A 27607-nucleotide genomic window follows, 5' to 3' on the forward strand; every position below is an offset into this window, starting at 1 on the left:
TCTCCTGCTCCATATTGGCTGAGTCACTGCATCAGGCAAGGAAGCCTTAAATTTAGAGGGCCCTTGGGCAAATGCTTTTGAGATAAACCATCCTGGTTCTTACTTCATTAGAGCTTCTGTCCTCCCCCAAGTTAGTCGATTTCGCTGATCCTGTTTTCTTTGACAGGCATGCTTTGGATATTCGTGAACACTATGAGAGAAAACTTGAGCGGGCTAATAATTTATACATGGAGCTGAGTGCCATCATGCTGCAGCTGGAAATGCGGGAGAAGGAGCTCATTAAGTACGAATCCAGACCACTGTCTGCCCTTATTGATTTAGTCTGTCCATCAGCAGAAATGCCTTACTCTTCCATGTTGCTGCCACTCAACTGGCAGATATTTTATTCATTCGCCCAGCATTCCTTTGGGGATGTGCTGTGCACAGGTTCCTACCCCTGGGGAGGTTTATGGTTGAGTGGAGTTGCCGCAGAGCTGGTTCTCGGGGAACATGCATTGGAAAGCTGTTTGCAACTTGACCCTGCTGAATGGCTCGGAGGAGACTGATGTTGATGAGTGGGGTCTTATTGCCCCCTGGGGAAGTGAGGTGGCTTCTGCAAGTGGTTTAGGGTATTCCTGAGAAGGACAGAAAATCCCAGGGTCCTGACCAACACAGCAAGCTACCAAAATTAGTAGGATTTCCACCATTGTATTGTGTCTCTCATGAGGTATGTTGGGGAAGGGAAGGTCAGTCTCTGAATTCATCTATGAGCTGAAGGAAAAAATGAAGTCAAGTTAGTTTGAATTTAGTATCCCCCCCCCCCTTTTTTGTACCTGAATAGCAGTATTGTTATCTAAATAGCCTGTATCTGGTAAGTGTTGTCAGAATTGTGGGTGTAATTAGCCTGTGAAACATTCTACCCACCTTTTCTGCCTGCAGTGGCTGAGATGGGCCTTTTCTTTCCTTCTACAGGCGTGAGCAAGCAGTGGAAAAGAAGTATCCTGGGACCTACAAACGACACCCTGTCCGTCCAATAATCCACCCCAATGCCATGGAAAAGCTCATGAAAAGGAAAGGGGTGCCTCACAAACCTGGGATGCAGACCAAACGGTGAGATGCTTGTGCTGACCTGGTATTAGAGAAATGGTGACATATCCCCCTAAAAATACATTATCAGATGATGGTGGGTGTGGCCACTCTACCTCATCATAGCAAATGTGTCTCTAGATAAAACAGAGTGGGAAGGTGAGAGAAAGTGTGTCGTGGACCCTAGGAATCCATGTTTTACTATCTGAGGCATAGAGAGTTATTATCTTAGCATGGACTAGTGAAAAGAGAGATAACCCAGGGCCAGACAGACCTGGGTTTAGACTCTGGCTCTGCCCATTATGAGCTGTGTGATTTGGGCCATGTCACGTGCCCTCTTTCAACCCCATGGGTAAAATGGTATAACTATAGCACATGAGATTTCTTTTTCTTTCTTTGACTCCTAATACATAGAATTGGGTTAATTATAATTCTTGATTTATGCAACATTGGCCCATGCATGGCCCACTTTTATTTATTCATTTAGTTAGTTCTTTTTAATAATGTAATAAGTGCCTGTAAATCCACCATCAAAAATGAAAATAAGGACTTTCTGTGCTTTTTTGTTTTGATTTTTTCGGCTTCACAAGTTTGCATGTCATCTTTTCTCGGGGACCATGCCAATCTTCTCTGTATTGTCCAATTTTAGTATATGTGCTGCTGAAGCGAGCACATGGTTCCCTCATTCCACCCCTGCATGGGACTTCTGTGAAGTTTAAATAAGACAATGTTCAAACTCACCTAATAAATCACAGGTGCTCAAAGAATGGTTTTTTAAATAGCTGGGGTTTTTTTAATCCTCATCTAAGGATATTTTTCCATTGCTTTTCGGAGAGAGAGAGAGAGAGAAAGAGAGAGAAACATCGATGTGAGAGAGACACATCGACTAGTTGCCTCCTGCAAGCACCTCAACTGAGGTTGGGGATTGAACCTGCAACCAAGGCACGTGCCCTTGGCCAGAATCAAACCCAGGACCCTTCAGTCCAAGGGCCGATGCTCTAACCACTGAGCAAAATTGGCTAGGGCTAAATAGTTGTTGTTGTTTTTAATTACTCTTTTTCCTAATTGTAGTACATTTTCCTTATCAGTTGACCCTTGAACAACATGGAGATTAGGGGTGTTAACCACCTGCTCAGTGGAAAATCCATGTGTAACCTAATTCAGTCCTTTACAAACTCAGATTCCCAACTGCAGATCTAAAATACTGTATTAGTTTAACCTTAAAATGCTCCTCCAGTCAGTTTTTATTACCAAGTTCTGCTAGAACCTCATTTCTCCCAAGTATTGGAGAATTGACTCTGTCCTATAGCTAAATTAATGTAAAGGAAAGAAATGTCCTTAAACCTGGGGGGGTGGACCCAACAGTGAGACTTGAGCTAAAGGCAGTAAGAATAAAGGTAATGAGAAAATGTAAACCAAGAATGTATTTTAAGGCTTTCAGGATGGTGGCCAGAGGCCATAACTAATGTAAATGTAAACTACCAGTGAGAAATCCCATGGATTAATCCCAGTTTTGTTTTTACTTACCACTCCTGACTATCACCTCATCAAGTTCTGAGAAATTATTTTCAGATAGCTCATGGCAAGACCCTGGGGGAATCCCAACACCTCTTTTTTGGGGTGTACTAAATAGGGACCGAGTTTGCCTGCTGGCTTCTCCATGCATTCTGCCTATAGTTAAAATTAAGAGCATTGCCCGGCCAGGCGTGGCTCAGCGGTTGAGCGTCGACCTAGGATCCAGGTGATCGGGGTTCGATTCCTGGTCAGGGCACGTGCCCAGTTGGGCTTGATCAATGACTCATCATTGATGTTTCTATCTCTCTCCCCTCCTTTCCTCTCTCTGAAATCAATAAAGATATATGTAAAAAAAAAAAAAAAAAAAAGAGCGTTAGGGGAGGGGGGAATAGTACCTTTTTTCAAAATGTGAGGTCATGATGACTTTTACTTGTGCTGTGAGAAATATGTTTGAAGGAGTTTGACACCACCAGCAGTTACTTAGTCTACAAGCTAATTGAACTTGCCCAGGAAGGCCACCCGGATAGGTATTAGAGCTGTGAAGAGTTGTACTTTACGACTCTTAGCGGTGGATCACTCTGCTCGTGTGTCGATGAAGAAAAAAAGAGTTGTACTTTCGGCTGATTGCGCCTTAAAGGAGTTCAGTTTCAGATTATTTAGACAGTTCAATGATTATCAAATCAGAAGGCCAGTGACCTCTGAGGAGAGCAGAGACGAGAAACCATCCACCATCCTTTAGCCTATGTTTCAGTTTGTGTTTGGTTAAGAAGAGAGTCAGAGTTTAATTATGGATCCACCAAGCCTGTCACAAGTGTGTATATGCCAATAAGATAGCCTAAATACCTTACACTTAGGAGAAGCTTGGAACAGAGAAAGAACTGTTCCTTGGTTTCAAAAGACTTGGGGTCAGTTTTGAGTTCTGCCATTTACTTGCTTTGTGATGGATCCAAGACAACTAACCTCTCTGATCCCTCAGTGCCTTTCTGTGTAAGTGGATATTGTAATAGTAGGAAACAAGTGGTTTCTATACTGCAGAGTGCTTTGTAAACTATGAAGTGCTGTGTCAATGTTATTCTGTGGGGTTCGCGCTGCCAGCTTCAATAAAAGCAGCTTTCACTTGGCTTAGGACATTTTCCCTGCAGCTCTCTAAGACCTCACCATAGCCAGCCTCTGTGTAAGTAGACACCCCGAACTGAGCCTTGGGGGACTCTCTTGCCTCAACAAAAGCCTCAAGGCCTCCTGCATCCAGATACCTTCTGTGACACAAGCTGGTTAGCTGAGCATAAAACTGTGAGTCTGAGACAGAAAGCAGCTGAGAGCAGCACGATATCCTACCAACCTTATCATAAACCAGTAACTCCTGGAACTTCTGTGCTAAGACAAGGCTTTCACTGTACTTCTCCTGAAAGAAAAGAAAACCCATCTCCAACTGCCTGATGCTGGCTAATTTCCTATACGCATTTGCTCTTCTAAGTGTAGTCCTCAGTTCAACATCACCTGAGAGCATGTTAGAAATGCAGACTCTTAGGCCCCATCCCAGACCTACTCAGTCATTTTAACAAACTCCCAAGTGATTTGTATGCACCTTCAAACTGTACTCTATTTAATAAACCAGACTGGAAATGGGCAGAGACTTCTGGCCTGGATTCTACCAGTAGTAATGAGCTATGAGACCATGAGCCACTTTGGCTGGGCTCTGTGTTCCTCATCACACGGGGTGGGGGCAGGACTGTATCTGTGTTTCTAAGCAAGGTCTGGGATGCCCTAGGGCCTGCATAGAGAGGCATTTCAAGGACTACTGCAGGGGTGGAGAGAACAAGAGGGGAGCCCTGCAGGGAGGGGCCTCTGCTCCCCCACCCTTCTTCTACTGTTCCACTATATCTGCTTCATATACTGGTCTTCTCCTAATAATTAATTTGAGTAAGGATTCTGTTATTAAAATAAATTTGGGGGTCCCCCGGCTCTGAAAGCTCCTGCTGATTGGTATCTGTCTGGTTGCAAAGAAGGGTGAGGCTGCTGTCCAGTGGGAGGAAGTAGCAATACTACCTGGTGTCCTAGAATCTCTGCCCTGAATCTCTTCATCAGCTCAGAAATCACTTGTTGCTCACCTATGTGCCTTGGAGTCAGTGTGCAGAGGGTTTACCTCAGGAGCTGGCTTCCTCCTGCACATGGTCTGCATGACTGGCCCAGTGGGCATGTGAAAGCAGGGCTGGGAAAGGACCTCCTCCCTTTAGGAGCACAGTGCAGCGTGGGGGCCACTCCTCATGAGCCCTTCCCCTGCTGCCTCTGCTCAACCTCCTGGGCTCTCTACTATTTCCCTATCCTCTGGCCCCATCCCCATGGTCCCCCCTTCCTGAAACATTATTGAGTCCCTACTGTGATCAAGACTCCTTGTTAGTGTCCTACATATACAAAGATGTATGACACAGTCCCAGCCGTCAGGAAGACCATGTCTAAACCAAACTCCCTGAACTTAGCCTCTTGCCTCATTAACCCGTGGTTTCCTTCTCTGGTACCAGAAGTCTCTCCTTTGTGATCCCTTGTAGGATCTGTCTGGATCCATCATCAGACAGATTTCTGGTCATGGGCAAATGCCCATGCCTAGGTGTTGGCATATTGGCACCGAGCAGATGGCTGATACTATGAGGAAGAGATCCAGAAGGCTGTAGGGTTGAATTAGAATTTAAAGGGATTGAGTGCGTTGGCCAGTGAGGCCCAGAATAAAATCCAGAAGGCATAAAGGGAATTCTGTATAAGTGGACATATAGGTTGTTTCTAAATTTCTGCATTTTAAGCAATACATTAATACAGTGTCTTCAAAACATACATTTTTGTGAACATCCATTATCTCCCTTGGGTAAATCCCTCCGTGTGACTGCTGATTCAAACGGCATGTGTATTTTAAGGCTTGGGATACAGTTCCCCAAACATTAATGTTTTCATATGTTTAAAACTAAACCTGTTCTGCTCTCCCAGGCCAGATCTGCTGCGATCTGAAGGTATCCCCAGTGTGGAGGTGGTTCCCACTGCATCCCCTGTGTCCGGGAGCCCCAAAATGTCCACCTCAGGCGGCAAGAGCCGATATCGGAGCAAACCACGCCACCGCCGAGGGAACAGCAGAGGCAGCCACAGTGACTTTGCAGCAATCTTGAAAAACCAGCCAGCCCCAGAAAACTCACCCCACCCCACTTATCTACACCAGGCTCAATCCCAGTACCCTTCTCTGCAGCAGCAGCACCAGCAGCCCCCTCCCTCCGCGTCTCAGAGTCACCATCCCCGGCTCAACGTGCATGGACAGGACATTGCAACCTGCGCCAACAACCTGAGGTATTTCGGCCCGGCTGCAGCCCTGCGGAGCCCACTCAGCAACCATGCTCAGAGACAGATGCCGGGCTCCAGCCCTGACCTCATCTCCACAGCCATGGCAGCAGACTGCTGGAGAAGCTCTGAGCCTGCCAAGGGCCAGGCCGGCCCCTGGGGCTGCTGTCAGGCTGACCCTTACGACCCCTGCGTCCAGTGCAGGCCAGAACAGTGCGGGTCCTTAGACGGTCCCTTCGCTGAGCCGGTGGGGAGGAGCCCCGACCTTTTCAAGTCACCAGCACACAGTCTCCTCCCGGAAAATGCCCAAGGGTCTGAGAAAATGCAAGAAAACGAATTCAACAGCTGTAGGTCTGCTTCGTCCCTTGGCGTCCCTCATCACATCACCCCGCCAGTGCTACCTCGAAAAACAAGGCCCCTTCAAAAGGTAAGCGGTGAGGACAGCAGTGCTGTCACTGCCTCTGGATGTCGAGCAATGTCAGAGCCTGTTGTGTGATGTGCATTGTAAAACACACATAACAAGTGTACATTTTGTAAAAGGATGAGCTAACAAAAGCATAAACAGAAGTTTCTTTTATTTTAAATACTTTCTTTTTACACTGCTTAGGTGATGGAGTTAGACATACATTTTGAGAACTACTGACCCAGTGGACTGATTAAAATGTACATAATTTATTAATAGATAAATAACCATATATTAGGGATATGTAATCAAAATAATTTGGAAGCCACTACTCTAGCCTAGTCCTGAGGGATGTTGCAAGAAGGAAGGATCCCATTATAAAACTGGTTTGGTTAACGTAATATTCTCTCTCCCCTCTGGAAAATTCCTAGTGTACATCAGCAAGTCCTAGCCTTGGAGAAATCATGCAGTAACCTTGTGTAATCCAGCATTTCCCTCACCTATTTGACCATACTGCCTTTTAAACATAATATCTACTAAGCCCCCATGGAACTAGCTTTCTTCACAATGCATGCTAGAAAACATTGCCTTAATTAATAACCATCATGAGCTAGCGAGTTCTCAGTTATTGAAACCTGTTCCTCGCCTCCTTGCCCACTGGCTGCCTGGGGTCTATTAGCTGGGGGCAGTCTACCATAGTGGTTATGAGCACGAGCTTGGGAGTCAGACGGACCTGAGTGCAAGGCCAGACTCTTCCACTTAGTGCCTCTGTGAACTTTGGTGTCCTTGTCTATAAAATGGGGCTAATAATATTGGGCCCTGCCTCATTAGTTGATGTGAGGATGAAATGAGTTAATATGTATAAAGCATTTAGAACAGGGCCTTGTACATGGCAACCTTCCAAAAAACGTGAGCTCAGCTTGCTAATGAGTTAAAAATAAGATGATATATGAAAAGTATTTAGCACACGATAGATATCCACTCAATTCTAAGTATTGTTTTATATCATCATCATTATTCACCAGGAGTTTAGTTGAAGGAATGAAAGGGTCTAAAATGTAAATGAGAATGTTTTGGTCAACCAGACATTTAATAGGAAAAAAGTTGAAGCTGAGGACTACTCTCTCAGAACTGTATTTCCTCTCCCACATAAAGTGCTGCTGCTAAGTATTCCCGGAAATTAAATTGTGTTTCGGGTGGTGCAGTGGATTTGGGCTAATCCAGTCTCTGCTCCCCCCACCCCTACGGCCAATAGCATGTATTTTTTTGGTAACAACTTTATTGAGATATAATTCACATGCCATATAATTCTCTCATTAAAGTGTACAATTCAGTTCTTTTTATTCAGAGTTGTACAACCATCACCACAACTAATTATAGAGTATTTTCATCACCTCGAAAAGAAACCCTGTACCCTTTAGCAATCACCCATTCCCCGGTCCCCTCCTAAGTAACATGTACCTTTGAAACATTCTGATGCCATTTTGATGCCATCTGTGGGTCTGCAGGCCATGGATCACATACCTTTTATATCTGGTCTTCTTAGAACCGCACTCCCAGAGAGCAGTTCAACTTTTCTGTAAGGACATATGCTCCCACGTGTACTTCTGGGGTAAAGGGCTCATCTCAGCAGTCAGGATATCTCCATCCCTGTCTTTCCTACTCAGAAAGCATCAGAATGCAAATATTTTAGAACTGACTTTCAAAGTACATTATCCTCGATCTTTGGTACAATTACTTGGACCCATTACCTAACTCACAGGGATTGTAATAATCTGGTGCATCGTGGCGCTGTAGTTAAGTGACAGTTGGTCTTAGTGTGCCTGTTCCTATGCGCTTGAAGAGAAATGGAATCTTCCCTGTGAGGGAAGATCATCTATCCAGACAGGACACTTGCCCAGCCTTCTATCAACCGTAGAACCCCAGCAATCACAAGGCCTCGGGTGGCCCTCGTCCTGCCAACATGCTGACTCAACACTGTAGTAAGCACCTGCTGTGTGTGCAGCGTTGTATTAATGATGGGGTGAGGGGTACAGTACAAGACATGGTCTGACTCTCAAATGATGTATGTCTTAGTAGTGGAGATGATACAAGCATACTAACTATAATATCAGTGAAAAAGGGGTTGGTACATGAAAGGGGGAAAAGTAGTTGTTGGGTTTTGAACAATTAATTGAAAGATCACTTCTTGGTGGAGTCTCTATGACAAAGCCTGGTGACAATGATTACATGCGACTGCCCCCAAATCCAAGGCCTCTTCTCCAGTTTCCCCTCTCTGTCACTCACCTCTGGACACTGTCATGGAGACTTCATCTCCCTGAGGGCAAAGACATATAGATTTATATGTCTTCCAGCATCTAGTGCAGGGCCTGTCACCAGGACACCCAGGAAGAGTTGCTAAAAGAATGAGTGAAGATATGCATGTTTAAAGATGACACTTAGCAAGCTACTACTCAATGCCTTGTGATGATTAAATCTTTGCAAGGACTGTGTGTGTGTGTGTGTGTGTGTGTGTGTGTGTGTGTGTGTGTAAGGGGTGGGAGGAGATAAAATTCTTTTCTCCCTGTTTTCCTTAGAGTGGAGATGAGTCATCAGAAGAGGAAGAAGGGGAAGTAGATAGTGAAGTTGAATTTCCACGAAGACAGAGGTAAAACCATCAAACACACATGATTGCTTTCAGCGTAATCGGGAAACCCTGAGGTTGCCACACTTCCTGTTCAATTGTATGTCACTTTCTAACAGCCACCTTGTAAGGAAACTTGAACTCACTGTGTTTATGGTTTCCCATTCCCTCATTTTGGCAACTGGCTATGCACAGTCAGTCCCAGTTTATCAGAATTCATTTCATAGGAACTTCAAGACGAGGAGCATAAATACAGATTCAAGTTTACAACTGAGAATATAGTGGGCAGTTTATGAGGGATCGCCATGTGTTTTATGGATACTTTTATTAGTTTCTAGTATACCTCCCTGAATTAGTTTGCTTGGGCTGCCATAACAAAATACCATAGACTAGGTGGCTTAAGCAATGGAAATATATTTCTCACAGTTCTGAATGCTGGGAAGACCGAGATCAAAGCTCCTCATGGGAACTCTCTTCCTGGCTTGCAGACAACAGCCTTCTTACTGCATCCTCACATGTTGGGATGTGGGGGTGAGGGGAAGAGAAGGAGAGCGCTACCTTCCTCTCTTTATAAGGCCACATCCTATAAGATTAGGGCCCCACCCTTTTGACCTCATTTAACCTTAATTACCTCCTAAGGACTCTGTCTCCAGATTCAGCCACATTGGAGGTTAGAGATTCAACATGGAGGGGGGACATGTACACAGTTTAGTCTATAGCACTCTCCGTGCCTTGGATTTTAGGTCTCAAATTAATTATAATTAAATTAGGTGAGTTGAGTCCTCCTTCAAACCAGCCTTAGAAAGAGCTTCCTGCTTACCTGGTGATGATAATTTTGCTTGTAGGATTAAAGAAGGACCACACTCCCCTACGTCTAGAACAGAGCTGCTCCTATGTAGGAGCAGGGAAGGTGGTTTTCGTCCCAGGAGGCCTTTTCTGCTAATAGGCATTTTGTTTTTTAAAAGTAAAGCTCTAAGAATCCCTGGGAGGTTTGTGTACCTGCCCAGAAACAGGAATTCTCTGCAAACCAACAGACTTCTAGCCCTTTAGTAAATTGTATTCTGGGTCCCCACGCTCTGCACAAAATTGAAATCTGTTCTCATCTCCTGAGCTATTCCTGCCATGAAGCTATTGCTTTCTCATTGACTCCTTGGACACTATGTTTTCTCTTTGCAACCAGCTCAAGTTTGAGTAAAATGAACTCATTTGCTAACATCACAATGATGTTACTTCCAGCTTTTGTTCCTATGACACATCATGAACTCAGCCTGCCTAATGGCCTTCCGACCTTTCTTTGCTATGATGCAAATTATATTTATGTTTTTACCACATGGCTTTGCTTTTTACATTATAACATTCTTCTCCCCATCTCCCTTCTGGATTACCAGCCTTGAGAAGCTGTGTGAATCTTACCTTCACTTCCCTTTCCCACATTGGATTTTTTCATGTGACCTTGATTCCCCCCCACCCCCAGCCCACACCTGGCCTGGTCATCAGCCAGGATCAGATCATCTGCCATCAAAATCACCTTGTACTAAGAAATACAGAAAGATCAGACAATGCCAGAGGGGAAAGGCTGTCTTATTATTTGTTCTGTTTTGGTTTTAAACCAGTATGAGCTAACAGCATCCTTATTTACTAGGCTACTTGGAAACCATGGGAAAGAAGTAAGGAACTTTTGCAAATTCTCCTCTCGCCACCCCCCGAAACTTTGCCTTATCAGAGGGAAACCCTGATGTTAACTGGAATGAGCCGCTGACCGGCTGGGCAGTGCCCACAGTTGTAGAGTGAATGTTCCTTCCAAGCTCCTTTCTGCTGGGCATGGGCTGACAGGGTGGTGAAGGCACTCCTTCCAGGGCTGCCATGCCCAGTGAGCAGTGCAGCTGGGGTGGAGTGAGGCAGAGGACTCTGGGCTGAGTGTGAATAGACCACGCACGCCACAGCTCTGCCTTTTCTGACTGTGTGGCCTTGGACGAGTCACTTCCCTTCTTCGGCTCTAGTTTTCTGATCTGGGAAATGAGTCAGACCAGAGAATCTCCCAAGTCTCTTTCACCTGTGAAAACCTGGGGTTCTGTGAATAAGAAGCATAATTTCAATGTGGACATTTCCATACCACGCATAGGTATACACAGTATGATTAGACCAGCTGATTATCAAGACCAGTGGTAGCCATCAGCTTTGGAGTTTAGCCACATAAACATATAAATTTCCTCTCAGCTGCTTTCAAATTAAATAGTTTCAACCTATCTGGATTTGAATCTCCCTGAAGGGCAGGAATAAAACTAGGTGACCTCTCACCAGGGCTGCGATTGATGGACAAGGTAAGGAAAGTGGTTGTTCCTGTGATGAAGTTCCTCTGGCTCTTTGTGGTTCTAGGCCCCATCGCTGCATGAGAAGCTGCCAGTCGTATTCAACATTTAGCTCTGAGAATTTCTCTGTGTCTGATGGAGAGGAGGGCAATACCAGTGACCACTCAAACAGCCCTGATGAGTTGGCTGATAAACTTGAAGACCGCCTGGCAGAGAAGCTAGATGACCTACTGTCCCAGACGCCAGAGATTCCCATTGAGATATCCTCACACTCAGATGGGCTCTCTGACAAGGAGTGTGCTGTGCGCCGGGTGAAGACGCAGATGTCTCTGGGCAAGCTGTGTGTGGAGCAACGTGGCTATGAGGTGCGGGCCTCTCCTCCCTTCTCCTCTCATCACTGTTCCTATCCTGTAGCTCTTGTGAGTTACAACGTCTCAAGTCCCAAGGTCCTTCCCAATTATCATTGAGTATATAAGATACAACAACTGCCTCTATGAAGTAAGTAAAAGTGCACAGATCAACAGAGCTCCCAAAAATGAGGGTAGTTATCCCAAATGAGGCGCAGACATTGAACTGCTCATGAACCCTTCATTCCAAGATTGAACTCAAACATCACCTCCTCCTGGCCCCATCTCCCAGTCTGGTTAAGGGTGTGAGCCTCCCTCTTCCATGCCCCCTCTATCCCCTGATGATGCTATCATAGCACATGTAACACTTTAGTTCATATTCAGCATTGCCCTTCGAGAGGCAGGATAGCATAAGTGGCTGAAATTGTGTACCCTGGAACCTGACTGCCTAGATGCAAACCCCAGCCTTTCCAATTACTTACTGTGTGATGTTGAGTAAGCCATTTAACTTCTCCATAGATCAGTTTTCTTATCTGTAAAATGGGTATGATAACAGCGTCTATCTCATGGGGTTGTTGTAAGGATTAAATGGATTAATAGATGTAAAGCACATACAGCAGTGCCTGGAACACAGTGAACTCTCTATAGTGGGGCTGTGGTAGTACTGTTATAATTGTCACCATCATCATCATCACAAATCATCATCTTTACAAGTCTTCTTTTTCTGTAAGCCCCATAAGGACAGGACCTGGTCTCATCGATCTTTGTAGCCCCCTTACCTACCAAGCCAGCACAATGCCTGTCATGTGGGAGGTGTTCAATATATGTTTACTGAGTGACTGCAGAAATGAATTAAGGTTTTATTTTGTCTTGACTTTGCAGAATCCTATGCAGTTTGAAGAATCGGACTGTGACTCTTCAGATGGAGAGTGTTCTGATGCCACAGTGAGGACCAATAAACACTACAGCTCTGCTACTTGGTAATGAGAGGATACCCATCCTGAAGATGTCATGACAATACTGGCATTTCAGATCCGCCTCACCTCCTGATTCTTCCCGCTCTCTCCCTGCTTTTTTGTCTGGGAAGAGAGCTGCCCCATCTTTCTTACCCCTAGAAATGAGCTGCAATAACAGGAACATGAGACTTTGCAAATCTCTGGAAAAAATATCCAAATGAAATTAAGTCTCACTGAACATTTCAATCAAGAATGGCAGGGATCTATTTTATTGAATATTCTAGCTACTGTAACATTGATATTTATTTTTGTTTGACATTTTAACACTTTGTACTGTAAAGATTGAACTACATATGATATAGAGAGAGACAATAATTTCTTGCAAAAAAAAAGAGAGAGGGAGAAAGGATAAAAAGCAAAGAAAGAAGTGGAATTTAGGAACAACATTCTTGAGAATTTGTGGGGCCAAGAGTTATCATTGCTACTTGAACAGGGGACCAGGTCTTTTGGCCATAAGAGACTGAAGAAGAGCCAGAGCAAGACATGTTGAGCATTTTAGAAAACAAAGAACTGCAAAAGAAAAGCAATTCCAGGTAACTTGTGAACAGACCACATTGAGTTCAACCAGCTTATCCAATGGGTGATGGAAATGACCTAGAAAAGTTTGGTGACCAGCTACTTGCACCCAAGGTCTTTGAAGGCATGTGCTTCCTCTAGGAGGAAAAAGAAAACTATATATGTGAAAACTGGTTTCATTTTTTATTTATTTTAAGCAGCATTTGGTTGTGAGACTTACAGATAGAGTCGAACCTTCCTTGACAAATATTTACCTTTTAAATGCTGTCATTGTCATTATCTTGACAAATGTATTACCTTGACCAATGTGCCATTTTCTTGTAGCCATTTTCTTTCCATCTGTTGACCACTTCCTTTAGGAAAAAGGGGAGGGCTGAGGAGAGAAGGGTAAGAGAATAAGGAAACTGACAACAGTGTTAGAAAAGCAAGTGGGGAATTTATAAAAGTACATTGTCAGAACACCTCAGGTCAGCTTTGTGGAGAAGATGGAATCACCCCTCCCTGGAGCCAGGTTGCTTGTCTACTAGAGTCATATTGATTCAAACAGGAGAACAGCCTTTGAAGGCAGCTAGGATGTGTGTGAGTCTGTCCAATGTCCAATCCCAAACCATCCCCTTGTTTTCATTCATCAATTTATTATTCTATCCTGTAAGCTTTAGTGACTGGCTTCCACTATCAGAATAGAGGCAAAATAAGCACCTTGCAGAAAGCACCCCCCCCCCACCCTTCCACCACGATAGCATTTTTGTTAAATGCTATTTGTGAAATGTATTTTACTTCTCTTTGGATCAATGCAGTTTTAAATAATTGGATTTGGAAATTTGTGGAAAGAACAACTGATGCTGAGCAGCAGTTGGGAAGGTTTTACCTTGTCCAAAGCATGAGGTCCTTCCTGTCCAGGGTCATGGGCTCTGAAAAGCATCCCAAGGTACTTCATGGTACCTCAGCTTTAAGATAATTTTTATGTGGAATTTTACATAAAAACAGATGTTGGCCTAGTTCCTGTCTCTGCCTCCAAGATAGGTTACTGTCAAACAGTGTCTCCAGGCTCAAGATCTGAAGAAGATGGCAGGACTCTTTGACTCTGCATCGTGTTGGACATTAGGAAAGACTTACACATATTGGTATTAAACCATTTCCAATGCAGGTGAAAACATTGACCTCCTCTGAGTGTCACTGATTGCATCAGCCAAAAAGAAAAGGCAGGAGGGAGTTTAGAGCAGTTCCTTTTGCTTGTTTGATCCCTCCATTTGTTTACAACTTATGTTGAGATATTAATTTAAAACCTAGTGTATTTAATTTATAGCTCTTAGGTGAGATGAAGGAAGATGTCTAACTTATACAGGGAGCAGTATTGTTTGCATTAAATTATTCCATTTTGTATCAATTCTGTAGCTGGACTACATGAAAGATCTTAAGTTATGGCATTATTATCATTGTTATTTTATTTTATAATAATTATTATCATTCTCATTTTCTGTCGATCAGAAGGTGTGGTTTACAGTGTAGCACAATGATTGTGTCTATGGCTAACCATGAATTATCATGAATTTTTATGATTTTTATGAAGGAATGAAAGTGGCACTGCCACTTGGAGGCTCTCCAGTATCCATCTTAGGTGCATTCCCTCACTTTCTGTGTACAACCACAATCATCTGAGGACGCGTGTTCTGCCCTGGAGCCCAATGGCTACATTGTGATTTTGACTTGATCGCGAAAGCTCCTGGGTGGGCAGGTGACTGAGTGGATGGACAAATAGTTCAAAGGCTGTAAACTTTCTCAAGTTTCTTAAGAAATAAAATCATGAGACTACACTAGAAGTAAAAAGAGCATTTTTTAATGCCCTAAGAGGCACAGACCTAGAGAAATTTCTGCAGAGGACCCGTGCGTTAGAGGTCGAAGAACGGGGAGCAGTGTGTTACCTCATCCCTGCCAGAATCCCACAAAGCCAGCCTGTCTTCTCCTAGTTGGGAGTAGCAAGAAAACAAAAAAATGTGTGTGTGTGTGTGTGTGTGTGTGTGTGTGTGGCATGACATAAAATGCCTAGCTGTGATGTCATCCTATAACAAGACTAGAATAATTCTTCAAAGGCTTGGTCACTTAGAGGCTCATAGGGGTGGAAAAGTACTACCTTGAAGAGCCCTATTTTCCATCCTCTGACTTCAGACCACACTATCCTATGAATCTCTCTTTCTGGGAAAAGAGAGGTTACAACTCTGTGTCCCCTTTCTGTCCAACATAAAACACTGACACTTCAGCTGGTCTGGTTCTTGCCCACCTGCGGTGGCAAAAGAAACATGGCAGTCAGTGTCTTACACCTTCCGGTCACGATCTTCCCAGGACACCCCCACCGGACGCCTCATACTTTTTTTTTAATCCTCACTCGAGGATATTTTTTCCATTGCTTTTCAGGGAGGGAGGGAGGGAAACACTGATTGGTTGCCTCCTGCACACCCCTGACTGGGCCAGGGATCGAGCTTGCAACTGAGGTACGTGCCCTTGACCGGAATTGAATCCAAGATCTTTCTGTCCAGGGGAGCCGGTGCTCCAACACTGAGCCAAACCGGCTAGGGCTAACACCTCACACTTTTGATAAGTTTTCTGATTTCCCATCTTGACTATCTGTCATGATAATGCCATAGAACCTATCTGGATTAACTGTTCTGAGCGTGTTAGGGTCACATACAGTGTTGAATCTTTAGTCATTCACTGTATGGTCAAGAGTTTAATAAAGTTCCACATTAAACATTTTTATTTTTCAGTAGAAGTGACTAGAGGCTTCAGAGAAGAACAGCGTCTTTAGATCAAAAAGAGAAATGCCTTCTCTATCCCAGCCTTGCCCTTTACTGTCTGCCTGAGGTCCCCAGGACAATTTTGAGTTGGTATGTGTTGCTTTGAGAACGCATCTGAAGAGCATTAAGTCAAGAGCTCAGGGAATTCGAGCTGATTCTGCAGTCCTGACGACTGTGCAGCAGTGCTTTAAGGAACCTCACAGGGCTGTGATTTCAAGCTTCATTGTTGATTGAAAATTTAACCCCCTTGGGATGAATGTCCACATTCATTTAGCATCCGTTTTTGACTGACTACAAGCTAATGAGTTTTAATTTGGGTTGCAGATGGGCATTTGTTTCTGATTTCCATCTATTTCTAGATCATGTCCTTTGAATAACAGTTCCTCTTAAAATTGCTTAGCAGAGAAACTGAGAAGCCTGCATCCACTTTGAAATTATAGTAGACCTTGAAGTTTAGACCTTTTTGGAAGATTATGGGGAGTGCCTACCCAGAAAGATGAAGATGCTAGCTAGCTCTGTTGTAAGATGATCTGGCATGACCTACTTGAATTTCAGGTATTTTAAAACTTTAGTATCAACAAATCCATCTTTCAAGAATTAAGGATATTTTAGCAGAATTCAGTAAGGCATCCACTTCAGGGCCTCTTTGTGCTAAATTTCTCTCTCACCCTAAATAATTTGATTTGATGGTTTGGGGTTTTCCTGGTACCACTCAATTTTAAATGCCCTCCCACTATGGAGCATTGGCATCCTTTCAGTGTAAACGCATCCCCACCCCCTTATGTCTCATTTGGTTCCCCTTAAAATGTTCCTACTTGAAGTTCCCAGAACTTAATTCTCTAAAATAGAACACCATACTTGGAACCCTGGGAATTCCCTCTCTGCTCTGCAGTAACGGGCTGTATTTTGTTTTGCCACTAAGCCAGAAACCAAAATACCACCAAATATCACCACCTACAATCTACACTCTAAACACCCACGACCAATGTTATTTATTGATCACCCTATTCTTCCCTGCTGAGCCTGGACCCAGCCTCAGAACCTCTCACAACACAGCCCTGGGAGCAACAACTACCGCTTGATTAGAACAGGTGTGCAAGGGGGCGATGTTTGCCATCCCAGCTCTAAAATCTAAGCTCATAATTTCCTAACAGTGGTTTGAGATCTGGAGTTAGCCCTGATGGGAAAATGACAGGATCACACTAGTGTTCTCCTTATGGATCCCACCCTATGGCTCTCAGGGGGCAGCTCCATTGGCATAGAAAAGGCCACTTGCCTCTACCCCTGCCCCTTTGGACTACAATTCCAAATTGTCTCCGATCTCTGACAGTTTCAAAATGTGTCTCTTCATTCACATTATTTCATTGTGTTAAATAAGCATGTTCCTCCCTCACCTTCTATACAAAGTTAATGTTAAGTCCCAGTGACTTTTTCCTTTGACTCTGACACTAATGTACCAAAACAATGTGACATTTTTTTGTTTATTTTTTAAACATGTCTTTATTGATCTCAGAGAGAGGAAAGGAGGGGGAGAGAGATAGAAACATCAATGATGAGAGAGTCATTGATCGGCTGCCTAGCCTGCAACCGGGCGTGTGCCCTGACCGGGAATCGAACCCTGATCTCCTGGATCGTAGGTCAATGCTCAACCGCTGAGCCACGCCCGGCCGGGCTCACATTTTTTTAAGACCTTGACTTGTACGGTCAGTATGAATTTAGTGCCTTTCCAGGCAGCAAGATTTTTCTTCTTTGCAGCTTTCATAGAATAAATGTCCCAGTATATTCACACCACCAATGTTACCAACCTCACAGCTAGCACACGAGATTCACATTAACCTATTTGTTTGCACGTTACAGCCAACACTGCAAGCACCTAGTCAAACTGAATGAACTAGGCTGCCAAGCAGAGGACCCCTGTGGAACCTGGAGTGCTTCTCAGGGGCAGGTGGCAGAGGAGGGGAGCTCTGAAATCACTGCTCTGGGAAAGAGGTAACCCCAAAGGAGTTAGAGCTTTGATTAACTGTCACAGGACCAGAGCATGATGCCAGGATTTCGCATAGCACAGATGGCAAGGCCACTGTAAGGAAACTCCGGGCAGAATCACAGATCTACTCTCTAGAGCCACTTCACAGCACCCGGGGGAACGCTGGCTCCTGGATGCTGCCCAGTGACCAGGCAGACAGGGTCCTCTAGTGGTCGTACAGCAGAGGGAACCCCAATCAGAATGTGCAAGCTATTAGGAAGGCGGCCCTGACTGACCATGTCACCCGGGGAGCTAGTCACCTCCAGAGTGACAGCTTCTCAGACTCCAGAGTTGGACTCACTTCCATTCTTTATTGCAATAATTGGAGTTCCCTATCAACCTGGAGCAAATTAACTTCTTTCTAATGGTCAAGTCTCAAAATAAACCCCCTCATCTGTCTCCCCTGTGGTCGCCGGTCCTGTCAGTTCCCCTGCACCACGTTGGTTTGCCTGAAACAATTGTTCTTTGCATGGAACAATTGTACAGCAATGGGAACAAGAGTGACTATGAAAGCAAACAAATGCATGGAGTTAAAAAGTGCACTTCAGTGTTTTGGTCACCTTTTCCTAAAGGTGCTGGTTGTGTCCTGAGAACTGCCTTCACAAATCTCAGCATTTGTCAGAAATTTAGGGAAAGGAGGACTTCACATGACTGGGTTTCCTGCAGCCAGGAAAACAGGTGATGGCAAAGCTGGTTTCTGCGGCTCTTGTGTTAGACACACCACAGAGGAAGAGACCACTGTCGTTTTATTTTGTTACAGTCTCGTCTTGATTATTCTGGCACAGCCCAGACAGGCGCTCTGCTCCTTCCCTATGGCTTTCCTGCTGCCCATCTTATAGCTACTAAGTGTTATTAGTGACCCCACTATAAAGTGAGCATAGAGATGGAAAAGGTGAAGATGAAAACGCCTGAGAGGGGAGAGCTACCCCGTTGGGATTGTCTGACCTTTAGCCAATCCTGACTCCCACTGGCGAGGGGAACTGAAAGTTAGCAACATGGACAAACACATACCACAGAACATTTATACCCATTTATTTGGGAGATTACTTTGCCTATAGGCTCACAACTGATAAGGCACATTGTTGCAAGATCACTGGGACGAGGGAGAGACCAATCTAAGGATCCTGATAAAGGGCAAAGTGTGGAAAGTTTCCTTGTTTCTCCCTCCCTCTCCCTATTCCAAGAACAAAGATCCACAATTTCAAAGTCCAGTTGGCCTACTCTTCACCCCCCCACCCTTGTTATCAAGCTTCCTTTAAAGCAATACATCTTTAAAAATTAAGTTATTGTGGGTGTGTGTTTTTTATCATATGAGTCCAAAAAAACAATGCTTGGAAATTCATTCTCAAGAATGAATATTCTCAAGAAATCATGAAGCACATGTGGCCTAGATTTAAAGCCTTGGCAAGATTCTTGGCGAAGCCAAATCAAAACCCAGCAGATGATGCCCAAGGGCAACAGTTCTGGTGAGAAATGATGAGTTACTCCTGTGAGGTACAGGATCCCAGAGCTGGTCAGTTAGGTGCCAAGGTCCTTCTGTTCCTGGAAGTATGAACCCAGGTCTGTGCCAATTCAATACTGCTGCCAGAGGAAGCAACGACAGCTACAGATAACTGAAACACAACAAAATAACCCAAATCCAAGATTTCTTCTTAGAATTAAAAGATAAAATATAATTATTACTCAGTTATTCTCAGCAAATGACAAACTGAAAAACATTCCAAGGGCATACTGGCTAATATTTGAGCGTACTGAATCCATTCTCCTAGCAGGAGGGAGAAGGGATTTGCACACAGAAAGGACAGATTACAAAATGCACTGGTCATTTGGTTCATGTGAATCAAGAGACCTGCACTGTCCAGGTGAGTTTCTCCAGAACGTATCCATAACATAGCTCGCTCCATTCATATGTAATAGTCTGTTTGCAATCGGCTTAACTGTCAGGCCGTGCAACCAAGAGGAAATGTGACATATATGGTAACACTGGTGTGTCTGAACACAAAGAGCATCGGAGAAATCACTGTGCACCTGAGCTGTACATAGATGTTCTAAAGCAGTCTGTGGGCTTCTTTCCCTTGGTTTATGTAAGAGGTAGGTCATCCGAAAAAAAAAGTGCAGAAGAAACACTCTTCAAGAGACTAGCAAGATGAAGAGTGATGTCAGTGACGTGGGTTCACATGTCATCATTGACACTAATAACAAACACCAGGGACTTAACAGAACACCTGTCACAACAGCCAATCACTTTGGAAAGGAGGCACTCTGGACAAGGACAGTCCATATCCTCTCCTGAGGCAGCTCAGGGCTTGGCAAGAGGCAAACACAACAGACTATCCCGAGTTCTCTGTTATTCAATAAAACACACAGGGCTTTCTGAGAGGCTATCCATTTCGCAGCGTCCTACTAAGCCAGGGCTGGTTTAATTCACCTGATATAACTCACCTTCTAGACCACAGGGTCTTTCATGACAAGACACTGCGCACAGGTGAACTGTGTCCAAACCACCTGTTGAGGGTAATTAACAGCAATGAGGGGCTGTAGAGGACCACACCCATCACACATATAAGCAATACAGTCCAGGGCCACACGGCCAAAAAAATCCAGATCACATGTGCTTTCTGCTATTTAGATGATTGGCATTGCTTGTTTCATTCAAATGCAGGTCTTTCTGATTAAATTTTTTTATGAGGGTTCCAGGAACTAAGGCCACCAGAGCAATGGCCAACAGCTTCAAGACAGTTTCCCAGGAGAAAAGAGCATCCAGAGAGGTAAGGGTTGACAGGATGGAGCCCGTCTGCACACAGATAAAGTTGTAGGGGATCAAACCTGGAAGAAGAAAAAGGAAAGAGCCTGTTACTGAGGGGCAGGAAAAGGAAGAGCATTAACCATTCAGAAATGTCACCATGAGTTCACAACAGTGATTCCAGGTTTGGTTTTTCCCAGCTCCTCACCCCTAAACATATTACCTCTTTCCCTTCTTCTTTTCCACTCTCCCCCTCCTTTCTTCACTTCTCACATACACCTGCGTTCTTTAACAAACGGATTTGAGATGGTTTACAAAAACCTATACAGTACAGTCAGGGCACATGCCCGGGTTGCGGGCTCCATCCCTGGTTGGGGGCGTGCAGGAGGCAGCCGATCAATGACGACCCTCTCATCACTGAGGTTTCCATCTCTCTCTCTGAAATCAATAAAAGGTATATTTAAATATGTATGTATACATATTTTTATATACAAAAAGATTTTAACAGGAAAAACAAAATGAGTGAAGAATAAAATAAGGGAGTAGAGTTAGGAGAAAAATGTATAAGGTTCACCCACTTGCTAGAGGTGGGCCCCAACTTTGGTTCTGAGCAGCCGAGAGCCAAGTAAGGAGAAGCACCAGCATTATGAGATTTACAGGATGCATGACATAAAAACCAACATGTTTCTTAGAAGTACTTTTTTTCATGTTCTGTACCGTTTCTAAGAAGTCATCAAGTTCACTGGACCCTAGAAGTCTGAGTGGTGGCTAGACAGGGTGGTGGCATAACAACTCCCTGGTGATGTTGATAAAAACACATCCTCTGGCTCCACCCCAGAGATTCTGGTTACCTGGGTCTAGTAGAGCACCAGAACCTGCATTTCAAAAGCCTCTCCCCTCCCTCTCTGATTGGTTTGGGACCCCCTGATAATCCGCTCCTCTTCTATTGATGATACCTCAAGATCATAGATCACTCAAGGTCACACAGCTCGTCAGAGGGGGGACTGGAACTCTGGTCTCCAGTCTTTCCGAGCTTTGTGCCACCCAGGTTATTGCAGGCAGCTAACTGAGGCACTGAGGCACTTCGTCTGAAAGCTGATATGACCAGAATTAACTGTGGTAGATTTTGCTTCCTTTTAAGATCTCAATTTCTCTCAAGAATCCCCTATTAATAGCAGCTGCTCAACCACAGATTTGTTTTGTTTGACCTAGAAGCCCTGAGTAGTCTTTCCCTCCATGCTCTAAAGAAGGTTTAAGCGAGGCAAACCTTGCCTTAGGCTTAAAGAGAATGGCTTACTTCCAGGAGAAAATAACAGTCACTGGCTCAGCAGGAGGTTAGCACTTTACCTTTCTAATAAAGGTGGTCCAAGGCCCATACTTTGAGAAACACCGCTCTAGGCCCTCATCTGGCCAAGTGACCACTGAGGGGAAGTAGCCTGCTGAAGGTCACACAACTGTCAAAAGGCAAGAAGAAACTTCCGTGGTGCCAGCTCTTCCTAGGGCAGATCCTAATTAAAACGGGCCAAAGCCAGACAGGAAGTCCTGTGCTCTGTTCTTTTCTTCTGTCTCCTCCGTTTCTTCTTCCCATATACCCATTCCAACCCTGTCTTACCTGCTAGCGTTTACTGAGCCCCTAGCATGGGCCAAGTCATGTGCTTAATAGATTAATCCCAATGCCAGCACAGTGCTTGGCACATGACAGGCACTAAATACAGTTGCAGGATGAACAGTCCTATTTTTTCCAAAAGTATTTTTATAAGGTTTCTTGTCCAAGCCTGCATAGATTTGAAATCAGGATTTTAGCTAATAAAACTTGAAGATGGTCTTCATGAGCCTGTGCTCTCAGAGGCAGGCACATGGCCTCGTAGCTGCTAACCCAGGGCAATCCCCCAGTGAGACGAAGACTCACTCCATCAGCTTCTTACCGATAAGAACAGAGAAGAAGAACTGTCCAAGGGGGATGTTCAGAATCGGGGCAGAGAGGTTCAAGAACCAGTTTGGTGTCATGGGGAAAAGTCTCAAAAACAGTAAGAAAAAAAATAAGCCGTTTCTGTTCTCCTCCACCTGTAGCCAAAGAAGACAAGGTCATTAGGAAGCAAAGAGTCTCCAGGAACTGAAAATCTGTTGGTGCCAGGCACTGTTCTAGATACTCTACATATTCTGTCCCCAAATCTCCCAACAACACTCCAGAGTACAGACTGTTTTCCTCATTTTTAAAACAGAGGTACCTGAGTCTCAGAGAAGTCAGGAAGTTGCCTCAAGTTACAGAACTGGTAACGATGGGGCTGGGATTTGATCCCAAGTCCGTGCCTCTTGGAGACATCCAAAGAACCCCTAGGACTTCCAGAAGCAGGCTCAGGAACACTGTGGGAAATCCCTGCCCCCACCCCCCCAGGTCCCTGGGGTGACTCTGTGGGGGCCCAGCACTCAGACAAACCCCTCCCCCTTACCTTCCTCTGCAGCAGGGCCACCTTATCAGGAAAGTAGGAGACCACCAGCTGTTTGCCAAACATACTGGAAAGCAGGTAGCAGCACGTGGCGCCCACCGAAGTTAACACACAGCAGAGCAGGAGCCCCAGCCATGGCCCAAACAGAGCACCGGCTAAAACGTTCTGCAAAGAAAACAAACCCTCAGCCAGGAATCCACCCGGCAGCCACCAGTCACCTCATCTTGGGGGTCAAGAGTCATAGGTTCCCTCCACCCTCCTGGCCAAAACCCAACTCCCATTTTAAAGAAGCGAATGAAGCCCAGCTGGCGTGGCTCAGTGGTTGAACCTGGGATCCAGGAGATCCCGGTTCGGTTCCGGGTCAGGGCGCATGCCGGGGTTTGGGGCTCGATCCCCAGTCGGGGGCCTGCAGGAAGCAGCTCATCAACAACTCATCATTGATGTTTCTATGTCTCTCTCCCTCTCCCTTCCTCTCTCTGAAATCAATTAAAAAAAAAAAAAAAGTGAATGAAAAGTGATGAAAGAGCTGAAAACTACAACCCCGGCTTTGTTCTCTTTACCAAGGATTAAAGCATCAGAGGGCAGGAGAGAGCGAAGTGACAAAATAGCACACAGCACCCAGCCTGCCACGGCGCTATGGCAAGTCCTGCAAACATGGGCGCTCCGAGAAGGCAGAGATGAAACTCACAGGTTATCTTCACCATTTTAAATGAACACAAACCATGAGTTTCCCTCAGTCAGACCACACAAGCTACTGTATATAAAATGTCCTGTTTCTTTGCTTTTTGCTGGAATTACATCTGTGTGGTATGCAAATACTGGGGGATTCATGTTAACCAGAGATCTAGGCGACACTCAGAAAAGTTTTAGATGAACAAAAATGAAAAAGTGAGCCAATACTTCCTAAATGCAATTTGGCTAGTTAACATCATCCTGCCAAACGTGGGATCCAAGACAGAAAGTAAAAGGGGAACTTGGAAGCGAGGAGGTGGGCATCTATGAGCACCGACTATGTGTTCAGTGCTTGACTACATGTCGTATTTAATCCTCACTATGACTGTGTCATATACTATCCTTATCCCACTGTATGGGTAAGAAATTAAGTATCGGGCCCAACATCACACTAGGCACAGACGAGATTCACCTCCTGGTGGCAGCTGGCTCTTTGCCCTAATGAGAGATCAGCTCAAGTGGGAAGGCAGGTACCCAAGGAGTCAGCCCCTGACCTCAAACACCACACACCTCCCCTGTCTCTCTTGGAATGGACACATTTGTTTTTCTCCCAGTTTCCAACAAAGAAATTGCTTACGCAGTTCCGGGCTAAGCCTGTAGTAGAGAAAAGATGCTGGGCAGGAGAGGGAAGCAAGATTTCCTGCTCCGTCACTCAGTCATTCCACAAGTGCTTGAGGGCCACTGTGTGCCAGGCCCCATCACCATGCCAGCCACTCTACACCTACTGTTTCATTTAACCGTCCCATGCAACAACCCTAGCGGGTTACATAGGAGCATTCCCATGTTATAGATGAGGAAACAGGGCTGAAGAAGTTAAATGACTTACCTATGGTTACAAAGCTGGGATTCAAACCCACCCCATGCCCTAACATATATTTACATTTACATGAGCCAGTTTAGAATGCTGCTGGGAGGAAAGCACAGGTTATTCTGTATAACCTGAGATGGCAACTGATGAGCAGCATCCAACAGCCAGAGGACAAGCTCAGGTCTAACACTGTGGCTCCAGAGGGGCCACCTGGACAATCAGAATGACTTGTTCTCTCCACATCAGGGACATTTCCTGGTCCTCCACAGCCTAACATCACCATGAACAACTTGCATTTGTTCACCAAACACTTATCAAGGCAACTCCCTCTGCCAGGCAAAGGAATGCAAGGGCTGAGAAAAAGAAACAGGACCTACCCTCAAGGGACTCAGGAACTCACAGACTAATAGAGAAAATAGGTTTTTATGGGGGGTGGCCTCCATCAGAAGGACGTGGGCCCCCCGAAAACAGATTTTTTAAAAAAATCAAAAACAGTGCCAAAATGCAAAATATCACGGGACCTGTTAGGAGGAAGAATTGACTCAGCCCAGGGTACACATGTGTGTGTGTCCCAAGGACAGTGCTACGTAGCTCTCAATGCCTCAGAAACAAAAGCAGCAAACCTGAGAGGAAAGGCTGACTCTGGAGCTGGGAGGAAGTGGGTGCAAATCCAGCCCTACCCCCTCCTCGCCTTGTCCCCTTGGACAGTTACTTAATTTCTCCCTACATTATAAGGCTGTTGGGAGCATTAAATAAGGCCATGCAGGTAAAACAACTAGGACAGTGCCTGCCACAGGAGAAGCTGTCAAAAAAATGGTAGTCACAGGAGTCTGTCCTCTGGACTGTGTGATTTGCAGCCTAAGAGCCCCTCTACAAAGACAGAAGGTGGCTTCCTGACAGGCACAGAAGGAGGACAGGGCACTGACCAGGAAGCTGGAGCCAGGGATGGCAAAGCACTGTTTGTAGAGGTAGGCACTGCAGAAGAGCAGGAACACGTAGGCCTGGTGCTCCCTCCGGTAGTCTCGAAGGATCTCCGAGAGCTCCCGCAACTCGGCCAGGTCAGAGGGGAACCACAGTGACCTGGGGATTTAGAAAAGCAGATGGAAACATGAGTCCGATCAACCTAGTACCTATGAAAGTTACTCATGGTGTCATCTTTCCTAAATAGGTTTATAAATGTGCTCACCATCTAGTCTGCTGGCAATATACACATAATGGGGGCCCCGGATTATGGGTGACCTGATACAACACAGCAGAGCAGATAGAAGAGCCCTCATTTGGAAGCAAGAGACCTGAGTTAGCAACTGAACTCTGCTACCACCCAGCTGTATGATCCTGGGCTAGTCCCTGGGCCTCAGTTTCCTTTTCTGAAAAATGAGGCTTGGTGTTAGATAATCACTAAGTTCCTTTCAGCTCTCAGGTTTTATGATCTCTTCTTAAGAGGCAAATGGATTAATTTCCAGGCAAGTACTAGACGTCCTAAATTACCGTCCTTTCAAGGAGCACCCCCTCCCCCACAAACTTTAGGCCAAGGACAATTCAAACTTCACACTGCTCCTGTTTCATCAGACAGGAACCCAATTAAAGATTCTCTGGGAAAGTATATCTGTCCTGCACCATAAACATAACCTTCTTGATAATATGTCAGCCTTGAAACCAGCCCTTTCAAAGAGCCTGTTTTTTCACCCTGCTCTTTATCTGGCGCTCAGTGCACTCTGAATCCTGTGCAAGGGTTACAGTGTAAAGGCTACTGCGCGCTGCCATCTGAGCCACCCTTGAATCCATCAGCGATCAGTTATGAGCAAAGACTCTTGGTTCTCGTCAAAATGTTTCTCTTGGCGTATCTGACACCCACGGCAAAGGCTTCACAGCTGAAGCAAAAGAATACAGCAACTGAAAACAACTGTCCTCATATTCAAATGTCAGTGGCATCCTTGACGCAATGCTGTGACAGGCATCCTCTCTCAAACTGGACTGACCGCAGCTCACGACGAACCAGCCGGGCGGGTCCCGCACCGCCTCCAGCCTCGCCCAGCGGCAACGAGAAGGGGAGGGACGGCCGGGAAGACAGACGGACGGACGCGGTCATTAATTCGCGAATAATTTAAGGCTGTCCCTGCATCTCTTCGCCTGAAGACCGAAAGCCTTAAAGTCCCCAGGGTAGACCTAAGGGAGGTGGGGTGCGGAGGGCGACGCGGGGAGGTTGGGAGCAGTCGTGCAGGGGCTGCGGGTCCAAACAGGGGCGAGGGGCGGCCGCAAATGGGGGCCCGGGCTGAGCCTGGGAGCGCGATGGGCACGCGAACGAGCAGACGGGGGCGCGGCGCGAGCGGAGGCGCGAGGGCAGGCTCCGCCCGGCAGCGCCGCGTCCCCTCCGCAAACCACCAGCCGAGGCCCCGGCCGCGGGCCAGACAGCACGCGGGTCCCAGCCGGGGCCAGCCCGGCTCCAGGCGCCCGCCCGCCCAGACCGTGTAGACGCGGCCCGGACACCAGACCCCCATCCGCTGTGCGAGAACCCCAAATCCCAGCCCTGTCGCCCCCGACCCGGGAACCCGAATCTCCGCTTCCCAGACCCCATCCTACAAACTACACCCCTTCCCGGTCCCCGCCACGCACCTGCCTTCAGCGTCCTCGGCGGAGGCGCGGGTGGGTCCGCGGGGCAGGCGCGTCGACAGCAAGTACAGGGCGAAGGTGCAGCCAGCGAAGACCAGCAGCAGGCCGAGCAGGGGGCGCATGTCGGCGCCCGCGCCCGGACCCGCCGGGCCGCGGAGGAGCCTGGAGCCAGCGCCCTGCACCGCGCCGCGCGGGGACGAGCCAGGGGAGCGCGTTGGCCGACGGACCGAGGCGGGGCCCGCGCCAGCCCCGCCCCCGGCCCAGGCCCCGCCCACCTGGCCCTGGGCGGAGATTCCCGCGGAAACCTGTCTTCCAGACCCGCTCTGCGCGTCTGTCTCTT

At 46.0% G+C, this 27607-nt stretch overlaps 2 protein-coding genes across 4 annotated transcripts in view; one reads left to right on the plus strand and one right to left on the minus strand.

Moving 5' to 3' along the window:
- MAP3K13 (mitogen-activated protein kinase kinase kinase 13) overlaps positions 1–14925 on the plus strand; it is a 100104-nt gene extending 85179 nt beyond the window's left edge. For both annotated transcript variants that reach the window (XM_081139412.1, XM_081139411.1), the window contains exons 9-14: positions 167–283; positions 952–1089; positions 5557–6325; positions 8878–8948; positions 11301–11598; positions 12463–14925. In XM_081139412.1, the coding sequence (XP_080995538.1) occupies positions 167–283; positions 952–1089; positions 5557–6325; positions 8878–8948; positions 11301–11598; positions 12463–12564 (1495 nt within the window). In that variant the 3' untranslated portion in view covers positions 12565–14925. The remainder of the gene's footprint in view (positions 1–166; positions 284–951; positions 1090–5556; positions 6326–8877; positions 8949–11300; positions 11599–12462) is intronic.
- Positions 14926–18942: 4017 nt separating this feature from the next.
- On the minus strand, positions 18943–27499 carry TMEM41A (transmembrane protein 41A). Of its 2 annotated transcripts, XR_013998929.1 has the most exons (6): positions 27271–27464; positions 25584–25737; positions 23121–23282; positions 22596–22734; positions 20370–20753; positions 18943–19540 (listed from the first exon to the last, which is right to left on the minus strand). XR_013998929.1 is itself a non-coding variant. In XM_081139057.1 (5 exons), exons 1-5 carry the CDS (start codon positions 27387–27389, stop codon positions 20533–20535), a joined length of 795 nt encoding a protein of 264 aa, XP_080995183.1. In that variant the 5' UTR covers positions 27390–27499; the 3' UTR covers positions 18943–20532. The 2 variants fall into 2 exon arrangements, 1 of the variants encoding a protein (XP_080995183.1); XM_081139057.1 differs by having other exon boundaries at positions 18943–20753; positions 27271–27499.
- Between the last annotated feature and the right edge of the window lie 108 nt (positions 27500–27607).

This window comes from Miniopterus schreibersii, assembly GCF_964146895.1.
Source record: "Miniopterus schreibersii genome assembly, chromosome: 5".
Taxonomy (NCBI): Eukaryota; Metazoa; Chordata; class Mammalia; order Chiroptera; family Miniopteridae; genus Miniopterus; species Miniopterus schreibersii.

What these genes read in the sequence shown, in the direction of transcription:
- TMEM41A (XM_081139057.1), bottom strand. Translation starts at nt 27,389, where the DNA reads ATGCGCCCCCTGCTCGGCCTGCTGCTGGTCTTCGCTGGCTGCACCTTC. An exon ending in GCCGAGGACGCTGAAGGCAG is followed by an intron (nt 25,738 to 27,270) that starts GTGCGTGGCGGG and finishes CTAAATCCCCAG; the next exon opens with GTCACTGTGGTTCCCCTCTG. An exon ending in TCCCTGGCTCCAGCTTCCTG is followed by an intron (nt 23,283 to 25,583) that starts GTCAGTGCCCTG and finishes TTTTCTTTGCAG; the next exon opens with AACGTTTTAGCCGGTGCTCT.